Raw genomic sequence first — 23600 nt, 5'->3', positions numbered from 1 at the left:
GATAGAGTCAGCATTTATAACCAGGTATTTGGGAGCTATGGTATAACAGTTTTATGGCTAAAGGAACATTGCATTTTGACAGTGGGAGGATGAAGTTTTAATAAGCAGTTGGCACACAACAGCAGTGAACAGTTAGAAATCATCAACTAGGTAGCATGTCTCCTTATTGCTTATAAGTTAGTAACTCTGTGTGTCCATTTCTCTGTCCATTTCAAATGTGCTTCCATCTAATAACTTTTAAAACTTGTCTTCATTTAATTCTAGAATAAAAATACTACAATAAAGATTTACAACTCTTATTTATAATATGCACACATAAAAAGTGACCTTGAACTCACACTTTAAAAATCTTCCAAGTCTCACATGGCTACTGCAATGTGTATTTAGTTGGGCGTAGTCTTTAATAATTAATAAATTGCCTTAATTTTCGATGTCTATTACATATTGCCTAAATTCAGGAAGAAGAGAGCCCAAACCTTTCAAAAAGCCAATCTAAAGCTCTCAGTTAAAAGCTCTCCTGTAAATCCAGTCCCCGCGTCCCCTCCCTACACCACCGCAGTTCTGGTCCAGCTGAAGCTTTGGCTCAGGAGCAGCTCTAGGCCTTTCCATCAAGGAGCACACAAATGAGAAAACAAGAGCTAGCAAACACTCAGAAAAATCAATACTAAAGTCTTCAAGGGGCTTTCATATTTTCTGCCCTGTTCAGATAAATCGTAACTTAATTTAAGAAAAATGTTTTCTGAAAACTGCAAATAGGATGGCTTTCAAGGCACTTTTAATGCAATACATCATGGAAATTATAAAAAGAGGTAACCTTTCTGGGTTAACTCTCTCTCTTATGCTGCTTTCCCATTCACTTTGGCAGCAGCACTGTTCACAATATGGCACCAATAAAATATAGAACTACAATCAGAGACAGCAATTTCAATCAAAGTTTCCTGGGGTCTCCTCATAAATCCAGCACCTTCGGAATGTGCTCGTTAAAATGACTTATTTTTTGCAGTTTGATAAATTTTTTATTGCTTAAGTACAGAGTTCAAATGTAGCTCACAGTCTCCTTTTCTCTATATTCTCAATTATTGCACCTTATAATTATCAGCAGCAATTGAAGCCGATTGCTCCTACCATGTTATTTTGGTAACAAAAGGAAACAAGCTGCTACTAGCTTTTAAATGCAAGCTATTCTCAACGTGAGAGCAAGAAACGAAAAAAGACACCTTAACATTTGTGGTATGTCTCTAGGTAGCGCTGACAAACTTTTATATAAAAATAAGTTGTTATTAAATTCTCTATGTCCCACCCCAAGCATGACTGAATGCCATGTATTCATCGATCTAATTACAGTTTCCGTTTAAGTGAAAACAGTTGGATGCAGCTAAACCATAGGTATTTGAGAGTAAATCATGTGGATCTTGCACATGCACGGCACCTTAAGAACATATATTTATTTTGGAGTAGACCATACAGAAATAGTCAAATGTAGCAGTATTTAATGGAAATATAATAAAACTATCTGCAAATTTGAATTCTGCTCATTAAAGATTTATAGAATTTGGCTTCCAAGAAACCTGTACACTTGCATTCCACATTAAATGGTCCAACCAGGTAACGAGCTTACCGCAACATAACGATACCTCACCAAACCTCTAATTAAGGTAGAACCATGAAAGAGAGAATGTAGCTGCAGAAAATTGGCCACATTATGCTTCTAGCCAGGGAGCTCGAATTTCAGAGATGTTCCAGCTCTTAGACCTGCTCCTCTCAGGTCTGGGTCATCATTGGGTTCAGAACAACATGAAACTTGTTTTCCTGCATCTCATCTGGTCATTGTTCCACAGCACAGACAGTAAAAGTAGCCTTGAAAGATTTCGGCACCAAAACATTCCAGAAGAGTTTGAGAGTTTTCACTTAAATATTCTCTATTCAAGTCAAATTGTAATGCCAAATTATGTCCTAAATGTACTGTTAAAATCAGACACAATTTCTTACGTGACAGCATCAGTGCCAACACGTTGCTAAAAACAAGGACTGTAAACACCTACTTTGTCATTAAATCCAACTGACCACTGTTATGTAGATAGAGTAAAAAAAATCATTTACAGATTGATTAATTTATCCAGAAATTATATAATTTGGGCACACGTTCAGTGATTAATGAAATATGTACATTATTACTGTCTTCCATAGCGATTTATACATGTTATACGCAAGAAGTGAAAAAAACTGAACATGCTTTGCTTCTCAGCAGCTGATGGGAAAGAAAGAGCATCTACCCACAGTTACTTCTACTTTATTACTGAAAAGCCACAGCATAAGAGGTTAATTCAACTCTACAAACATTTAAACTGTCGTTTGCAACTAACATTCACAAAAACAAAAGTCAAAATATTTATCCACGTTGTTTTTATCACTTCATATTTGGAATATTGTGTCCAAATACATCAAGAACAAAAGCACTAAAATAAGAACAAAGAATAGTCTGTCATACCTTCATTCTTGAAGGAGAGACTTTATTTGATCAAATCAGTGAGAACATGGCTAAAAAAACCCTACAATCTACATCAGTTAATTCAAATAAGGATTTCTTTTTAGAAAACAGGGCTTCAAATCTATTACTATTATTAGAGTAATTGGATCACTAAAAATTTGTGATTCTCTCAGAATACAATTCCAACTGGTCAGAATATACAAGTTACAGATGTGGCCATTTCTCTCACTTATACATTTCTTAGGAAGTAATATATATTTTTCTACATATTATTTCTAGTCTTGCAACAAGCAATATTTCTACCACATTATTGACACTAGAAACCATTTAATTTTTCTCATCCTGTACAAATATCTACTCCATGATTTTTACCCATTAAGCAGTACATAAAGAGGATTATTGGTCAACTACAGATTTAGATTGACTTGAATTCTGAACAACTGTTGTAGTTTTAGGATTTATTTTTTTTTTTAACCTAGTGAGAAAACATACATTTGTAGTGACTTGCAAATATTTTTATTCGCAATTACTGTAGAAATGAAATAGCAGTTGTTAGGTTTAGTGCTTGGATATCGCTTCTAACATTACAGTGTGAAAAACAGCAAACAGCGTTTTCCAAAAGAAACAAGCGTTAAAGCTCCTTCAGATCAGCCAGTACTGCAACTAACTGTAAAGCTTTCAACAGCACCTTGTAGCGAACAGAGCCAGTTGTTTAGTACTTCAAGACATTTATACAGCAAGTAGGTCTTGCAGCAAAGAAAACAAGATACTGTAAAGAATCTAGAGAAAACTACTTATCCAAGCTCAAACATAGTTCGTGGACTATCCAGGTAAGAGAAAGATGGACACTTCCAGTGACCACACTATTTTCCTGTAAGTCTCTACTTCAAAGAACATCTTTAGAACCAACTAGCGCTGTGCTAAGCAATAAAACTTGTACAAAACTTACAAAGACCTGAGGGAAAACTGTTCATTAGGAAATTTTCATGGATAAAATCCAATTTTTGAAAATGCCCTCATTCCACCAGTATTTGGATTGCAATTCACTTTTATAAATGGAGCAGGAAATAAAAATGGGTTATTAGCTTACTATATTAAAATCCTAAACAAGTTTTTACCTTAATGCTCTCATGTGATAGAATATTTGTAAGCTAATGTGTTATTAAAAATCCTAAATTGGTAAAAATTTGGAATTCCTGTTCCATGGTAAATTCTGAAAAGTAAATCGATTCTGAATAGTGTTAGTGATGGTATAACTGAACACACATTCTGTAATGTATTCAGTTCTGTATATGCACCATGGCTACCACTCATGCACTTTCTTGCAGTATACACATTAAAAGGAAATTTCCCAAATTTCTGAGGGCCTATCCTCATCACTTGATAACCTGCTTTTAACCTAGTGTGATGTGATGCGTTTCATTTTAATGTAAATAAAAGCAAATGCTATTCAAATGAGCACTAAGCAAAACATCTATCTTATTTGTTGTTAGAAATGTACCTCACTTGAAGTTGCTTTGAAACAGTTTGACACTGGAAACAAGAAAATAAACAGTGATACTAATTAGAACATCAGCTTGTCCTAATATCTGTATGTTGGCTCTCATTTCTTTTTTTCTGGTATATTAAAAACTGCTTCTACTCCAATTAACACTGATCAAAGTTTCAAAGATTAAATTTTCATTCATCTGTTTTTGGAGTACCACAGAGACCAGTGAGAATCTGAGTAGCAGAGAGCTGACACAAAAACATGCAAGACTTAGCAGAGAAGAGAATCAAACTAGTTTTAACAAAAATCAACATGCTTGACTCATGTTTGAATTTCCAACCGAATCAGTGCTTTCTCCCCGAAAATCGGTAATCCATCTAATCGATATCTTCTAAGCAAAAATTGTTCCATCACAAAATTTCTGACCACCTCTACTCATTTTATTATATATTCTATGATGATTCTGTGATGGTCGGTACACACAACAGTGAGAATTCAATGGCAACTTGATGCTAAATGAATTAATGGAGTAAGTACTAATAAAAGTACCACTGAGGCCCCAGAGGAAGGCAGGACAATGGAGGAGTTTGCCTCGGTTCATGAGAACTGGGTTAGGGAGCAGTTAGGCAATCTGGACATCCATAAATCCATGGGTCCGGATGGGATGCACCCATGCGTGCTGAGGGAGCTGGCTGAGGTCATTGCTGGACCGCCCTCCATCATCTTTGCCAAGTCTTGGGAAATGGGAGAGTGCCTGAGGACTGGAGGAAAGCAAATGTCACTGCAGTCTTCAAAAAGGGCAAGAAGGAGGACCCAGGTAACTATAGACCGGTCAGCCTCACCTCCATCCCTAGGAAACTGTTGGAACGACTTATCCTTGGTGCCATCTCAAGGCATATCAGGGATAAGAGGGTCATTAGGGGCAGTCAACATGGCTTCACCAAGGGGAAGTCGTGCTTGACTTTTATGAGGACATAACAAGATGGATGGATGATGGTGGACATGATCTACCTTGACTTGAGTAAGGCATTTGACACAGTCTCCCACAGTATCCTCACAGCTGAACTGAGGGAGGGCGGTCTGGATGACCGAGTAGTGAGGTGGACTGCTGAAAGGAACTGGCTGAAGGGAAGAAGCCAGAGAGTTGTGGTCAATGGGGTAGAATCCAGTTGAGGCTTGTATCTAGTGCAGTGCCTCAGGGGTCGGTATTGGTGCCTATATTATTCAATATATTCATCAATGTTTTGGACGAGGGAATAGAGTGACTGTCAGCAAGTTTGCTGATGACACCAAGCTGGGAGGAGTGGCTGACACGGGAAGCTGTGCTGCCATCCAGATACCTGGACAGGCTGGAGAGTTGGGCGGGGAAACATTTAATGAAATATAACAAGGGAAAGTGTAAATTTGTAAATTCAAATCAAGTGTCTAAATTCTAATCTTATGTTTGCAAAACAGGAAGCCATTAAAAAACTTAAAGGCTTTGTTGAAAAATGTTTAGGAAAAAATAAACCAAAATCCTCATGTCTGTTCTTAAATGAAGATAAAAATGGGAAAGGTACTGTAAACTAAAAATGAAATATTTAATGATTCTTCAACTACACATTTCCCCCTAATGCTGCATTTAAATGTTTTTTAAATAACTAAGAGCCTGCAAAGCCTGTCAGACAACAGGTCTTTTAATGGAAAACTTCCACCCTTCCCAACTACAGAAATGTTGGCAAGTCTCTGCAAAACATGCAGTAGCACTACAGCATGCCTAGACAAAATGTATATACTTCCAAGTAAATCGAGTAATATTTTTATACAAAATTAAGCTAAAATGATCCTTCCAAAGAAAGTAGAGCAGTAAAGTCAGCATAAAGCAGAAGCAACTCTGTATATGATAAATAACACAATAAAGATGGTGATCTCAACTACAATGAAACATTTTACAGGATAGAAAATATGCACATGTGTTAACTTGAAATAGATATTGGACAGATTTTGATTTCCTGGCTCTTAGTCAGGAAGTTAATCATACCATTTTTAGAGAACAACTGATAAACCAGTTGCAGTAAACACAGGTATATTTTGAATAGGTCTTAGTAGAAATAAATATGAAGCTGAAATACAAAAAGTGCTGCATCGTGTTCAGAAACCTGTGACAAATCCAGAGTAGCATGCAGGTGTGCTTATGTAGGTACACACAAAGAAACACCAAAGAGTGCCAAGGATTTTAGATCTTTATATCTCTAGTGACCCACCCCTCCCGTCACTCACCCTCACAGCTGTAACTGTACACAGCCACCGTCGACCGCTCCACCAGATTCTCGTCGTGGTGCCAGCTCACTGCCATGTTCCCCATTCCAAAATAAGGTTCTTGTTTCAAGTACAGCATTTGGAGTGGATCCATATAATTCAATAAAGTCACGTTATAAGATGTTCTGTTCCTGAGACTCACATCGTCATCCTCTGGTACACAACAACTGCTTTGATCTTTTGAAACAGATCCTTTCTCTGTAAGAGAAGTAGTAAAATTTTGCTCCCTATCTATTACAGTAGTATCTTTAATTTCCTTGGTCTCAAAGAAATTTTGTCCTTCTAATGCCTTGACTGCTTCAATATGCAAGTAGTCATTAAGTCTGATTAATGCTTTACAAGCATCCTGTATTTGAGGACTGCAGTATTTTATATCATAACCTTCAGTAGGCCAAGGAACGGTAAATAATCTTGTGTTCAAGTACTTGTAAGTACATCCCGGGTTTCCAATTAATATACGAGACACCGGGGTAAGAAAATCTTTTCCTTTGATCCTTACAAGGTCTTGAAAGAAACATTCATGTTTTCGCAAGGTCAGGAAGGCTTCTTGTACCATTTGATGGAGCTCTTCAGGTACTGTATCAGATTTTCTGAAAATCAGTTTGGAATATTTGGTCTTCCACTAAAGGAGAAAAAAAAGGCAATAGAATTATTCTCTTTACAAGAAGCAAAGTATTTCATACATTCAAGAACATACAAGGCTAAGCTGACAAGTTATCAAGCATGAGTCTAGAATGAGGTGAAGAAATAGATGCCAGTATTTGCTACTTTATTTTCATAATCCAATACAACACAAAACTTGCAGATATGTACCAGTGGCCTGTAACCAGAGATTATCACCAGGGAAAATGTCTAAACAAATAAATAAATCTGAGGATTCCAGCAGAAATCAGCAGGACACATAAGCTCCCCTGCTGAATCTGTAGTTAATGCCACCTTTAAGTATGCAAACAATAGAAACTGAGCAGTAACAAAGCGACTCATCTTTTTGTAATGGTTACAAATATCCTTGTCTCATTCTGATGAACAGAATTCTAGAGGATTACACGATAAAGTGAAATAGTTTTATATAACAACAGTTTTTGAGGCAAAAATAACAAATTTCCAAAAAAGGCCAACATTGTGCTGCACTGCACCTCTGTCTTCAAAATAGTCCTTGACATACTGGCCCTTCCTATGTTCACATTCCTCAATGCATGACAATTAGCTCGCTGATTTTATATGGAAGTTCCAACTTTAGATTTAAAAAAATTCCAAACTTATTTTTCTCCCCGCCACACCAGCTCTGGTATCAGCTGCAATTCAGAATCCAGCAGTTTCTGGAGGCCACAACTCCTGGCAAGGTGTGATGCTGCTAATCAGCAGTATCTTCCTTTGTATGCAATACTGCTTCCCACTCCAGGAAGGCTTGGATAATTTTATTTTGTTAATCTGGATTTCTAAGGAAGTGAGTATCACATAATCAAACCTTTTATTGGTTGCCTATAAAGCTCCTTTAACTACTGCTGAGATTGCTTGGCAAACTGGACAAAGGCTAAAGAATAAGTACTTAAATAGACTAAATTACTATGTATTTCATTAAAATTAATAGATAAATAGGAGAATCAGATGCAAACTATTGCTCTTAGTAAGGAAAGGCTGTGATATGAGCCTACCAAGTGTCAACTGGTATATGTGAAGCTCCGAACGACTCACTACACCTATTTCCTTTTGTCCAGAAGTTGGTCCCTGGTCTGGGGAAAAGGTGTTGTGGGAAACAACTGATGGGGTTGTGGGGAAAAAAATAAGATAAACTAAAATCTGAAGGCGTTAACCAAGGGGGCAAGAGTACATGGATGTACAAAACTGATCTCTTAAAACTTTTACTAACATAATAGGTTATGTTGAAAGTACTTTTAAAAAAACAATCAGAAAAGCCACCAGCACAAAAACACCACACTGACCTACTTACTATCCATCTGTGGGCTCCTTCTGGCACAACTCAAAGCCACTTTACTAGCACTATCTACTTCCAAGTCAGATTTGAACTTGCCTTTCAGGAAATTAATTTCAAAATCAGAAAAGGTGCTTTAGAGAATACAAACCAGGCAGTAAGTCAGTACGCACATTTTCTACTGCATGAAAACAGTTGGACTTTTGCATCATAACACATTTTTATCCTACTAAGAAATTCTATCACAAGGAAAACTTCACTGACATCCTCTTCCAATGCATAAAATGCCTGAAAACATACACTAGAAAGGAAGTGCACAGATTGTACAAAGGTAACATTTTATTCCCTTTCTGAACTGCAGCAGTAACATCTCCCACATTTGACTGCCAGCCAAGTCAGAAGCATATTTATTACCTTTGTGTTGTGTTTTAAGATTACATGCTTAAGAACTATTTTGTCATTAAGTTTTACACAGAATATCTCACATTGATATCTCAGAGTCAGTCAGGAAGTGGAAACACATTTCTGACACATCACATGAAAACAGTTTGGTCGTCTTTAAATCTCCAAGCAGTCATTGTGCTATGTCCTACATAAGGAAAGTGTTAAGGGATCAGAAGACAGGGAGAATGCTGGGTTCACACTGGACACCTTGTTGTTTTGGGAGGATGCAGAAGGGGAGTAATCACGTACTCCATGTTGTAACTCTGACAGCAAGTATTAAAGGTCGATTCACTGCTACCTCTAAAAGAAGTAAGCAAGCTACTGGCAACTACGGGATAAACAAAAAAGCAGATTTGATGCTCAGTTCTTCATATTAACATCCCACACATGATTTTAAATACATACATGCTTTCACTTGTAGTGGTGGTACTCAACAGAGAATCACCCTACGGGATGACCTGAGAAGTCTTTTCCAAGCTAAACAATTCTACAATTTAAGCAATAACTTTTGAAATAGTGACCCTTGATAAGAAAACTGCCACTTACATAATGAAATTATGGTGTGTGCTTCAGATATTTGTGAAATCCCTTGTTAACAGACTTTTTCTTCTTCATAACTAGTTTTAAACATTATATTGTTTCAGCCTACAGTTTGGGGCTCATTTCTAAAACCCTTCATCAGGCAAGATGCATTGGAAGAGGATGTCAGTGAAGTTTTGCTTGTGATGGAATTTCTTAGTTTTGTTAAGACTGCACATTTCCACACCTGACAGGATACTGTATTTTTTCACTTGCATCCTACCTAGCCTTTCCAACACATTCAAAGACCACTGTTTTTTAAGGGGTGGATCATCAAAGGAGTAATGCAGGTCTCTCCAGGAAATACAGACTATAAAACTGAGCTGTATGTGATATTTTATTTTGTCAATTTTTTGTCTTCAAGCTCTCACTCTTCCTCTCCATCTGTAGCACATTTAAGCAACATGGAACTTGTAATATATGCAGCTGTGATTAAAGTAACATTTCATAAGCAACATAAGAATTTAAAAGGTGCTTGCGATGCTTATGATTATCACAGATACCTAAAAATACCTAGCATGCACACAAACACTACACAAAAAGTATAATTCTATATGATGCAAAAAGAATGTATCGAAACTCTGCTAAGGCTTGAGCAGGTCTGATTTCCACTTCTTATCTTGTTCTCATTCTCTTCTATATTTATGGGTTACTAATACCAAGCAAAGGAGAGCTGCTTCTGGAACATTAGTTTAAGAATGAAAAGTATGTGTTTGGGTCGTTGGGGTTTTTTGTTTTGGTGGGGTTTTTTATTTGTTTTGGGTTTTTGGTTTGTTTGGTTTGCTCATTTGTTTCTTTTTGTATTGTTTTGTTTCGGGTAAAGAAAAAAAATCATTTTATTAAGCTCTTCTACACTCTTCCAGCTCTTCTGTGCTTCTGCTTTTATGGTTAACAGCAAGTCATGCGGTTTCATATTACTATCCCTACAGCTGTTAAAGATCCCAATCAGCAGCTTACTTCCACTGTGTTCAGCACTTGAAGAATTCAGGGAAAACCATGCTTTCCCTAAGTATCCTGTAACCCAAATGAATGAGAAAGATGAGGGAAGTTCACAATTGCGATCCCATGGCAAAACTGGAGTTTGACTTCATGCTTCTGAGTCACAGTCCTGTACGTGACCCATAAATGCATCTTTCCTTTTCTATAGCATGACGTGTGCTAAACTTTTCTTGGCCTTGGAATCCTGCAAAGGGGAAATTCATCCTTGCAAGGAAAGAGTCAGAACCATTTTATGCTACCATATACATCTTTCAGCCATATGTCAATACAGGAAAGGTGACACACCTGTAATGTAAGCACGCTTGCTGTAGCTGGTCAAACTACAAAATTCTTTCTTTATGCTTTTCATCTTACCATGTTCCAATGTGATCTGACTGAACCTACAATTCTTGCCATATGTTTTGTAGGTGACCTGGAAATATCTAAGATAGATGCAGAACATTCTTTTAATTTCATGGTATTCTTTCATACACTCATTAGGTTTACTACACATCTGGCTATTGGGCTTGTTTTTATTTTTATCTGCTTTAACCTGAGGCATGTATGCCAGTTTGCACAGCTCATTTTGTAAGCAAAGTCTTAGGGGTTATTTATTGTTTGAAAGTAGAATTTCATATTTATATTTTATTTTTTTTTATTCATATTTCTATGTTAATATAATATTTTCCCTGTTTTGCCAAACCTGAGATATAAAGAAAAGGCCTCTTCACAACTCAGGAAAAAATAAAGCAAAACCCTAAAAACACTTCGAAGAATTGTGACATATTTCATTTTAACAAAACATAAGAAACTGTGATTTGTTGTTACCTGGTACTCAGGTCAAGATCCTAAAAACAAATGAGGTTCACAAATTTTTCATCCCCAAATATCTCAATTCTAAAGGTTCTATTTTTCAGCACATGGAAGTACATTATCTTTAGCAGCCATCATGATCCCTTCTTCATATCAGATTTCACAGTGTCTCTTCGAAGACTTATTTGTTGTTCGGCGTAAACAACCATTTTAGTTTAAAACAAGCACAGTTAAAAGGAATACATTACCAACTGATGGAAATCAGCATCCTCTGGTGTCATATATGGAAGTCTATTCTCTCCAAGTTCTTCAAGAAGCTTTTTTTTCTGTTTCAGAGGGGTAAAATTGAAACAGAAAATTAGGCCAAAAATCAAGATATAAACAGTTGTATTAAAAAGACACAATCATGCAATTATTTCTTTTACTACCTTCAATTCTGGAAAATTAAATAAGGAAACATGGATGCAAAAAAGCAGTGGAGCTTTCCCACTTAGAAAGCAGTAATTTAGGTAGTTTCAGAGCATGTGAGTATTTTTCCTTCTAAACTCTTTTTTAGATAATCAGCCCTTATTACACTGATGAAAATCCATCCTGCTCTAATGTTCTTCAGAACTATGCCTACCTTATACCCAAATATTAATTTCTTACTTCTTTTTCATTTTGTTTTCCACTTCAATTTGTGTATGCAATGGGTACAAAGCTCATATCCCATTAAATGGCTCTGTAACATACTTAATTGAAGCAATGAGCCCCAATGTTGAGCCTAGTCTAAAATGTTACCTGAAATGAGTGTATGAAGGAAAAACAAAACATCATCTACTGCACATCAAAGTCCCTCTAACCTGACACTATTGAAAATGACATTGCCAAGAACTGTCGTCCCAGCACACAGCCAGGAATCGGGTTGGATGCTGGGAGTGCGCTAAGAACCAGTTCACCATGAAGAGCAGGTCTTCTCTGCCCCCCTTGTTCTCCCTTTTTACTTCTGGTTTAGACTGAGAGTATCTCCACCAATGTTTAGTCAACATCACCATTAAGAAATTGCTAAGATAGAAGCTTGATTTTCTCCAATAGCATTTTCCAGGTTTTTATTAATAAAAATAGGGGGTTTTATGTATGTATTATACAAATTGTGCGGCTAAAGATTTGGAAATTGCAGGAGAAGCTTGAAACCCACCATCAGATTTTTGGAATCAAACAATCCAAATTCATGACATGTCCATCCACATTTATCTACCCACAGTCTCACTCAACACTAATTCAACATGGTATAAGTCCAGCTTAATAACAGTGTAAAAATTGTTACAGTGGAAGTGCTGGCCTCGACAATTAATTCACTGTTTCATTTATTTCTTCTTTTAGCTTGCAAGGATGCTTTCTTTACAGACTTTGATCATTAACAAATCTTTACTAATAAAAATGCAACTCAAAGATCATAAAACCACATCTCCCATAATGTTTGAATATTTCAAGTAACAGGATTCAGATTCTCATTTTTATTGCAATATTTTCAACTACATACGCATCATCACAAGGACTAACTGAAGTTGCAGCTCACTCAATATATAAAATAATTATATTGTAAGAGCAAGACTAGATGGAAATGCCATACAGTTTCTAAAAGAATTATAAGGATGTAATACAAAGGAAAACACAGAATAAGTTAAAAAAGGGTATCACTAACACTTTCATAAAACCAAGTTGCATGGGAACAACTACATATTTCATCGCCTAGATGTCACTGCAAATTCATTATTCCATAGATAAGAGAATTTATCGTTAAAATAATAATCTTGTTTTTCTTGTAACTTCCCCTTTTTTGGGCTGCATATAGAGGTCAGAAAAGATCTTCCCTATTCTGGAAATCCTATTTGAAAAGAAAGAAGTATTATACATAGTAACTAACTCCTGGCTTACAGCAAACACCCAAACAAGCAATGCTGAACTCTGAAGAGCGTTACTGTGTATTTTATTCTATGTTTCCACAACAGAGGCTTTAAGTCATGAGGAGGTGTAGAAGATTTTTATACCTAATAGATCAGTCAACTAAAATAAGAGCAAGCAGCTTTCACATATTCATCTCCACACACACTCTGCTGATCACCGACTCTCCACTAGACTGAGAAGAGCAGCACTGAAATGACAAACTAGCAATGTATTTTCTCTTAGTCCCCAGCTCTCTTTGGGGACAGGGTGTTGGGATGTTGACCGGAAGCCATTGGTGACACTGGGCATAATGTAACTTCAGATAAATTTGGCAGAAAATGACATGCTAATTCACTGCATATTCTGAAACAATAACACTATTACTAAAAGCTTGCTAGAATTCTATTACATGAAATCACTGAAAATATTAGATTGGCTTTGTTATCTGTAAGATAAACCATATTAAACTGCATAAAACTAATATATTTTAACATGGACTCACAGCTGGGGAAAAAAAAAAGAGGTGGGAAGAGAGATTCTGACAATTCTCTGTCAAGTACCAGCCTTTTGGCAACAAGCACACAACATTAAAATGCACTCCTGTGTATAGGCAGTGCTAGTTCACATTTGATTGTCAGATCTGGCTAAGTGCCGCTCTTCAGCTTGATGTACAGACTAATACACACACCTGGGTGGTATAACACGCTGCTCATCTCTTATGCAAGAAGCTGTCACACAGATGTCAAAAACATCAAGCTACTCACAAATACCTCCAAAAAGTGGAAAGAAAGGAGAAAAATTGAATATCTGGCTATACCAGCTGATGTGTATGTAAGTCTAAGCACTGTTACATAAGCATTGCTTATAGGCTGACTCTTCTGACACATAAACCTCTAAATAAAATAATAATAATTTTAAAAAGCATTTACTTGAAGGTATCGGGCATCTTAAAAAGCATTTTTCTAAACCTGTTTTTTAAATCTTAAAAATTACTGACAGTGTAACAGTTTATTTAGGTACCAGAATTACATTGCTTACACTTTAAAAACTAGTGTGATTTTTATATGTACTTTAGCAATGGCAAAACATGAAAGACAATCTTACGTACATCATCCCTATAACATCATCATGCACTGCACGCTGCTCCAGAAACCTTGTTAAGTGTTGTACTTGGGCCTTCAGAAAGGAGAAAATCTCTGCAAATATCTTATTTTGTAGGCTGCAGTGAGTGTTAACAGATCTACTACATCTGATTCTGATAACTGGAATGAATACCAGACGCACTAATGCCCAATTTTTGAGTGTGCGATGAAACTTCCTGTAGACATTAACAATCTCTGCTCACTTATTAGTAATAAATGGGTTTATTAATGAGATAGTTGGTTGTAAAATTCAGCAAGTTGGAATAGTAATAATTGGAAATGCTCAATCACTCTATGCATAATTTTTTATTTTCCCTAAGTTTCTTCACGGCAATAAAAGTAATTTGTTGTTTGTTACAGAGCAGGAGAAGTAACTGAAACACAGCTAATACACAGAGTCACAGGTTAAAATGCAGTGACGTTACACACACATGGTTTGTTATTTTCACATTACGTGGTATAAGGGAAAGCTTTGACTTAATGACATTTTCTGGCCAAGAAACATGACAGTGTAAACATTTTTGCAGCTGACATATTTCCCTGCAGGGTATCAATACCATTCTCAAAATGTTTCATTTCTCTCTTAATTTTAAGATAAAAGTTAAATATCTAAGGCACAAAGGCATGCAAAGGTCCTAGTGTTTCAAAAATAGAATTCCCACTTAGTACCATCATCAAACAAATCACAAGACAGCATTCATTTTCCAATGTACAGATCACTGTCTTGACTGCAACAACGTATTATGAAACTAATTTTATTGAAATCACATTGAAATATTCTTGAAATTAGTTCTGAGAACGAATTCAAGGTTGCACTATGACAACGATTTCTAACATGTAAAAACACTGAAAACGTCTTTCTTCCAGAAAAGATGGGATTTTGAAACTTCTAACAGGCACATTCCCAGCCTCTCAGGGGATGCAGGCAAACTTTTTTTCAGCCATTGATTACTTACTTTCACCTTACAGTCACCGTTATGCAGAATGAAGCAAAAGATGAATCATTATATGGAAAAGACACATGAAAAAAGACAAAAACTGAGAATCTCACTGTTGCATTTAACTTCCTGTTTGAACAATTCTTAGATATTTATTATTTACAAATATTTTATGTACACATCATACTAGGAAACAACAGTTTTTAATACTCTGCCGATGGCTGAGAACTGGCTGGACTCCTGAATCTACACATCAGGCTGGTACTTCCCTGATGCAGAGAAAACAGCACAGCCAGCAAAACAATTCTACATGCTTGTATACATTTTTCCCTACAAAATACGTGATTTTCCTGATTCACTACCTGGCTCATGTTGCAATGACCTAAAGTCCCACCTAATGTTGCCTTAATTTCATTGGGTCAATAAAATAAGGCATTATATAATAACCATTCCACCTCCAGCAAACTTAGAGCAAAGAGAGGTAAGAGAAAGTTTAACATTTTAAAATAGGCTGAATTTTATCTATTTCATGTCTAGAGCTGACAAATAATCTTATTGGGGCTAAAGGGAAGAACAATATACTGCTGGAGGCCAGGGTGCAAAAGGAAGGTCTGGGAGCTTTGAAACACCATCTCCACTCACGGCCCACGAAAGTCCTTCTGCCTTATCTCCTTTCATTACAAATCCTTCAAACGTTGGCCAATTTTTTCATCCTAAAAGGTTTGTTAACTGCCCGCTGCAAGTTTTACACTTTTGAAAATACTGACTCGGGACCAGAACCAGTAGGTCTCAGGTTTAGCAAGGCACGCTGAGAATGCATGTTGTCATGAAAGCAAGATCTGAATCATGAGTTCAGATGCAAACCTTTGGTGTTCCTAAAAAGCCTCCTTTCTATCAGCTTCTTCCCCATACAAGAATGTACATTAGGGCCTGTGTTTTTCTTTCATCCTTTTTTTTTTTTTTTTTTAATCAACTATAGCTAAACATGGATTTCTTTCAAGTCTTGCATAAAGAAAAGGGCTGGAAGTCTAAAGTGAGACCACAATGGCTTTATAAAGGAGGTAGATTACACACTTTATATAATAAAAATGTTGTGACTCAATACTAAGACAGCATGCAGGAAAAAGTCACCACTTTACATGAACTTCCAGAACCTTCTCTCCTAACATTCTTTCACATGCTTTTAATAAATAAAATGATAAAATAAAAAAAAAAATAATATAAAAATCCACCAAATTTGGGATAGTTTCTTAAGACAGGAATGTGATTTTGAAGTTGACACTTGTTTAAACTACAAGGCTTTCCAAGTGTTACCTATTAAAACTTCATACCAACCAAGATCATTCAAGCGGCTCACTAAAACCAGTTATGTCAGAAATGGATCTAGAGTAATAAAAAATACATTCGAAATGCACTATTACAGCTTTTATTTCTCCATTATCACATATATTAGATTTCAGATTTTCTTTCTTCAAAATATTTCTGTAAACTCCACTCATTAAAAGATCTTAAGGGACCGGCCAATTTTACAGCACCATTTAGTCACATGAAAAAGTTATATTTCCAGGTTACCCTTCATTGCACTCAGTTCTTACCAAAGCCTTGTCTGTGCTATATTCATTCTGTAATCCAGCCTGTCAAAAATACTGGCAGCCATAAGAACATAGTGTACCACACTTTGCATAATACCGCTCCCTCTCCCCAATACCATATGCCAAAAACATTTTCCTATTAAGGAGAAAAACTTGCCTTACTATTATTATTATTCTATATAAATTCATATTAAGATTATCTATGGCTCTCTAACAATATTTAATAGCCCACAAATCCATTTTTGAACTATACTACAATAAAGTATGCTTATTATTTAATAAAACCACTGTGCATCTTGCTCTCAGACTGAGCAAACCAGTCCAGTTACAGCAGTAGGATGCAGTTGAAGTGATTTGGTCATGGAGGTGTTACACAATGAAAAATCTACTGTAATGCAAAGGTCTCAGGTCCAACACCAGTATTTGAGACTAGCAGCTAAGAGACTGTTCAATATTCTTTGCTGCAATGGTATTGTTTAGCTTTGCTTACTAATTTCAACATCTCTTACCCTTTCTCGTACATCAACAAGCCCAGGTTTTGGCTCTCACACACACCAGACCAGTCATGCATGTGCACAACATAACTGAACTGGGGGTTAATTTATGCATTGAAGCAGCTTAGCAATGTGTGAGAAATGTCTCTGCTACCAGTATCCCCTCTCTCCCCACCTTGATGTGTTAAGGGCCCCTTAATTGTTGTTTTAACCTACAGGAGCATTGTTCCTTTGGCTACTGGCTGTTAATGGAACAGAAATGGCAATTTTCTTACCTACCTGAGTGTAGATCTGTCACACATGGATTAGCACTTGAAGTAATCATAATAAAAATCTGAAGTGATAAATTGTTCAAACACAGCCACTTTTTGGTGACAAAATGCCCCTAAGCCTCAGCATACCCATCAATAAACTTCTACCATCATTGCAAGCATCTTGACATCATCATCCATTTCTTGTTCCCTCCATTAATTATACATCCCCTTCCAAGCGGTACCAGTGGGTAAATGGATCAGCTGTTCAGGTGAGAGCTAAGAACATTCAAACTTTGTTTGAAAATAATGATCAACTTCCAATAAGATTTCCAGTTCTTCCATTTACTTCTATAAATACAGACACAAGAGCATACATGCACCTAAGAAAACGTTTAAAACAGTGGATACTTTTAAATCAACATGTTTGTGAATCACAAGGAACAGATAAGGTCACCAGGCCACTTCTGCATGCCACTCTTTGCATAGTTTCACTCAAAAATAGCCAAGAGTTACTGAGAAACCAGATTTCTCAGTCAAGCAGTTCTTAACCAGCTCACCTAAAACACATAAACAAAGATCAGCAGACAGAAACCTTAGTGACTGTCACCAGTAACTGATTCAGAATGATACAGTAAAAATACCACTATATACCTAGTCCCAATGAACCAAGTGGGTTTGGCCAGTTGTGGAATTCTAAGCACCAATCCTTTAACATAGAAAAGATTCAATAAGATTAAAAACAGATAAAATAAATCCATAAATTATAAAATGGTTAATGTTGAAACAAGGAGACATTTGACCTTGCTGCCTGTAGATGTCTCATGTTTTAAGGCCACTAAGAAGTTATGAAAACCAAGGGCTGACACAGCTTGAGAGGCAGATTCAGAACCTTTGCAACAGGCTTCTAAGTTCTGTAGCTGCGGATAAATAAAGAACATTCACACACGCGAGCAGGTCACACTAATACAGTTTTCCAGAACCACCAGCAAGATCAAAGCAGCAATGAATTTTCTTGAAACTTTTTGTCATTTCCAGAACATACTGAGCCTTGCAGGATTTCCAGTCTGTATATATTTTGACAGGTAATGGTAGAACTACCCAATGTGTAACAAGGATACTTAAAAACAGGGGGTGAAGTGGAGAGAATTTTAGATGTTAAAACATCACCCAGAAGAAACAGCAGTCAAAAGTAAACTAAAAATAAAGTGGGTACTTGCAAAGAGAAGAGAAGAAAAAAAAATAGTCCTTACATACTTAAGTTTAGCATCAAGTTTGGTTTCCAAAGTCCCCTAGATAACACTGCTGAAGATTGTGTTAATGCAGAAAGAGCGGGCGCTAAGTGCAAATGCTTGTGCCATGCAATCGCCTACACAGAAGATCAATAAAGAGCTAGAGCATTAAATTTCACATACTGTAACTGTCATGCCCATTACATAGTATTTTAACATCTTCATAGGCAATTGTTGACTTTTGATATTTTTTACAGAACTGAATTATTTTCCAGATATTTTATTAGTGCAATGAGCACTATGGAAGTACAAAAGCACTTACAAACTCGGTGAAATGTGAAGACCTTTACAGCCTTCTAAGATAACATATTTGATTATTTAACTGTATTCTTCACTCCAGAATGAAAAGAGGGGAAGACAGTGGAAAGCCTTAAAAGGTAAGAGAAAATGTATTCCAGGAATACTTTCCTTTTGTGTTAGTCACATTTCACCAGATACAGAGCTAATGTATTTTAAAGGAGGTATTTGCAAGATAATTCTTGAGAGCATACGCCACAAATAACAAACTCACTGCAGACAGAATAGAGAGAAGGATGGGGTACGCAAGGTCCCCGGGGGTTCAGCTGCACAGTAACCTGTGTAATAAATACACAGACATTGTTTTATATTTATAGCATAAAAGAGAATAATTTCCTAAGTTTGCATAAACTATGCCATTGGTCAAATGATAATAACACTTACTCAGAAAAACTACAAGCTGCAGCTGTTGCCTCAACTTCATAATAAGACAACTATTAATGAACCCGTTGACTTCCAGCATGTAAGTTGGAGAAGGTTATTGCTATATGGGGTTTGCTGAAAGAAGAGGATTGTTTCTTATAACAAAAATTATTTTAAGGTAAAACTCCACAGTGAACAATGCAAACGTAGTGAGTTTTAGTATGAAGGCTTTGTTTTGTTCAGAGCCTCCAGAATAAGCCACATGGGGAACAGAAAGCTAACATTGAACATTTGAAGTTGGCAGACAACTATTAGCAAAATTCAGGTTCTCAGCAAAGGTTAGACAAGTTCAGACCAGAAACATGGAGCACAATTTAAAAGAAAAGATAATTAACCACTGGAGCAGATCACCACTGTGTGAGATGAATTCTCCCTCATGGGAATTCTTTTTTTATATCAAGTCTGGATATTTTTCTAAATGATACATTTTAGTTTAGTGGTTCTCAAACTGTTTAGACCAGCAGACTGCAATGAATCATCTGTATTTCCTTACGAAGTTCTGCACATACAGCCTAACCCATAAACTGGGAAAGTAGAGCCACACTGACTCAAAGTCTGATGCATCTTATTCCTCAGTTTGGTTTTGATTCATCACTTTGCCAGTCAGCAGTGAATCAGGAGACAAGAGAGCACTGATCTGCTGTGAAAGAAGTACATCTGTTAAGCCATTTGCTTTGTCCCAAACCAAGGCACATTTCATACTGCAAATCAATGTTTTGCTTAAGAATGCATTCATTTGTTGAGCAAACTGAAGAACTGTTACTTTTTCAAATAATGCTGTTTAATAAAGCAATTCTAACTCTTGTAAAGGCTACTACTGAATTCCGAGTTTTCATCTTTATTACTTGCACATACAGACCTTATTTCTTGTTAACTTCTTCCCTCACTTGCCATGATCAGGTGTAATTTTGCAGAGCAGCACTACCCAACTAAAATGGACACATGCAAAAATGACTTCTTAAGTGTTCTGTGTATATTTGTTCAGGGAAGCTTCTGTCTGTTCTTTCTCCCCATACACTTATATTCCTAATTGGTCTAAGAGTCTAGATAGTCCTGCTGCTATCACTGTCTGTACTTTGTGAAGTAGTACAACAGTAAGTCTCTTTAAAAATATTTTTTTCCCTTCTCCATGCTGTTCTCAAACACAGGATGGATTTCTGAAGGTGAAAGAGAGAGAGGCTGGCAGAGAGAGGACCATTCCAGATTTCACGACAACTCTCCTTTGTCCTATTTGCTCCCTTCTGCTGAAAAAAACCCCTGAACTTATACTACTGTATATTCCTACTGGCAAACTTAATAAACAAACAACTCCTACAAAGAGTATTCAATCGTTCTAGAATGGTTTGGATTCATTATCTCGACAAAAAGAAGAAGAGAGACTGATCTGTAACAGTTACTAAAGCTGTACCAGGCTGATAGGAAAATACAGACATGTTTAAGCAACTGTGTGGTAACATTCAAAAGTGAATCCATTAAATGACTCAATAAAGAAAAAGTGCCAAATAATCTCTGGATGTATTTTTAAGTAAATATTTGTATGTGTTATATAAGAACATCATCAAAAAGCCCACAGATAAATTAGTACAAGGGAAGGGACAGGGATGGCAAGGAGAGGCAAAAACCCTTTGTAAAAGAGATACATGTACACAAAACCCCTAATATGGAAGTATAACCTGACAAAGAGAAGGATTTTTCTGAACTATCATAAAATTGAAGTTACGCAGGTAAGTCTCTGTCCAAATGAAAATATTGCAGACACCTTAAAATTCTAAACTATCTTGTTTCCTTAGAGGCTACGGCAAAGACAAAAAGAAATAAGCACTGAAGACCACCATTTTGTGAGGTGATGCAGTGGTTTTGTGCGTTAGGGTACTCTCAACATGAAATCCAAAGATCTAGGCCGCCCTTTTTAACACATAGTGCACACATCTGTGATAAAACCATCTGAGTGACAGCAGCTCAGATGCATTTGTAAGGGAGGCTGAGGGCAAGGAACTGACATAAAGAGAAAGCTGCCAGAGCCACTTTGTTTGTATTTGCTGGCTTAACATGCTGTATTACTGCCACTTCTACCATGGAAGTGCTTCAGCAGTAACTAGAATTCAAGAAGGGCTAGGTCAAAAAAAGAATGAACAATGCACGATTAAAAAAAAATAAATATTGGAAGCAAGGATTTTAAAACTAAATATCATCAGAGAACTTATGACCAACTTTTAACACCATGTATGCTGCAATTCCCACCTAAACGAGAAGTGACAAAGGTTTGATGGTCTCTATGCAGAGCTGAGTTTCTGTATGGCAAATGCCTCAAATCACAGTTATTTGAATTAATTTATTATACTGGAATTTCAATTGTTTTTTCCTTAGGAGTTTACCTAAGATTACCTTTACCTAATACTTTTGGGAACTCTGAGCTCTGTCCTTGCCGCTGCATTTGGAAAGAAACATGACAGGGATCTCTACCACAGCATTTATTCAAGGACCTTTTCCTTTTCCTTCCATCATAACCATTTTCCACATACTAATTTCCAGCTAATAAAGTGCAAAAAAAAAGCAAGACATGTTTAACTTGGGCTTCACACCTCTGTTTTCATACTAAGCAGAGTAACTGTTTGAACATCATGACAGCAGAAAGATCACCTTAAGCATGCATCTGAGAATTGTTCCTCTTTAACGAAGTACAGCAATCTGTACCAAGCTTCATAGAGCATTAAAGAGGCCTCTAAAGCATGCCGCTGTTAAAAGACTGTACTCTAATTTCTATAGCTCCTCATTCAATTTCTTTTGTTCTTTGACAAGTTAACTGTTCTGTGCTTACAAGTTTTCAATAGCCTATTATAAACAGACTCAAATTTGTTTGCATTACACACCCCAGGGATTAAATAGGAGTTAATATATATCTATTCAAAACTGTTGTGCAGAAAATAGCTGTGTTGTACAGGGCTTAGGCTGTGACCCGCTTAACTTTATACATAGAATGCACAATCCATCACGTACAAAAACACAGAGGAAAATGTGAGGTGTTAGTAAGTACCACTGTTAGTGAGAAATTCTGCTAATTATTACACCAAATAAGCATAGTCAACAGGCCAGAGCTGTGAGAGGCCATGTTTCAGGGCATTAAATGGCTACCTTGGATGGAGATGAATATATTACACCATGCCCTTTAACAATAAAACAATTTCCCTGACACTTACAAATCCAGGCAGCACCCGGAGCCAGATGAGGAGCTCCAGCCTGTGTACAGCGATGCGTCAGTGCCACCTAGTGCCGTGCGCTTCACTCCAGTGCCTCTTCGGATGGATGGTACACGAAAAGTTCAAAAGCTAATTCGGCTCAAGTGTGGAGTTTGCACAAGACCAAAGAGCAGCCTCTGCCAATAAAAGACAGACACAGAGGGGTCCTGATGAGACAAACCCCTCTTCTTTTTAACTAAAAGATGTGCTGCCTTAAAGAGCTGGTAAAGCACTACATGCATTTTTATTACAGCCTGCTCTCACAGTCAGGAAAACAAAAAAGACAGAAAAGTCTTGCAGGAAAGGACAAAATCCAGTACATTTTAAAGCCTATACTATGCACAAGAAGGTTTAGATAGCTTAGATAATTTCTTAAATTGATTTTTACGAAAACACTCCATCAACTTGATCGTTTTCAATACAATTTTTTTTTTTCCCCCTGTTTGAATGGACTTTCTTATTTCTATCGGGACTGCTTTCACAGCTTACCAAAGTGTTTCAGAGACTGTCAACTTTGCACCTTCATTCCTTATTTGTATTTTGACACTCCGTATACTTCTGCCACCCCATTTAACATCACTACAATAGAGATCTCAGCCATTTCACATCTCTGTTACCCTGTTGCACTTCTGCAGATTAGAACTGCAGTTGAATGTTTAGGTTGACACTAACTAAATTCTGCAGTGCAACCCAGACCAAGAAAAGCTGTGAAGAGGCTGAAATATATTTTATGCTGAATAGAAAATAACATGTGCATTGAATAACAGCATAACTGTCACCCAATCAAAAAAAATCATAATAATTACATGCTTAGATCAAGTTAAAAGCATAGATTGCACAAAAATGCTAATATAATCCCTGACATTAATTTCTACATTTTTATTTCACAGGATGTTTACAGAAAATGCCAAGTTAGCACGTGTACACCATTTATTTGTGGACACTTTACATGCAGATGAATAAATTAAAAATTCTGTGTCCAAACGC

General features: G+C 36.6%; 1 protein-coding gene across 7 annotated transcripts in view; it reads right to left on the bottom strand.

Moving 5' to 3' along the window:
• The window catches only part of FTO (FTO alpha-ketoglutarate dependent dioxygenase), a 233266-nt gene that overhangs the window by 180368 nt on the left and 29298 nt on the right, over positions 1-23600 (bottom strand). For 6 of the 7 annotated variants that reach the window (XR_014185053.1, XM_082062363.1, XM_082062364.1 and 3 more), the window contains exons 2-3: positions 11271-11348; positions 6237-6897 (exon numbers count right to left, since the gene is read on the bottom strand). Coding sequence is in view for 6 of the 7 variants with exons in the window: in XM_082062363.1 (XP_081918489.1) it covers positions 6237-6897; positions 11271-11348 (739 nt within the window). In the remaining variant the exon portion in view is untranslated. The remainder of the gene's footprint in view (positions 1-6236; positions 6898-11270; positions 11349-23600) is intronic. The other variant, XM_082062365.1, reaches the window with a different exon arrangement.

This window comes from Streptopelia decaocto, assembly GCF_964273445.1.
Source record: "Streptopelia decaocto genome assembly, chromosome: 11".
Classification (NCBI taxonomy): Eukaryota; Metazoa; Chordata; class Aves; order Columbiformes; family Columbidae; genus Streptopelia; species Streptopelia decaocto.
The sequence above is the reverse complement of the archived record's forward strand: the minus strand, read 5'-3'. Positions and strand labels throughout refer to the sequence as shown.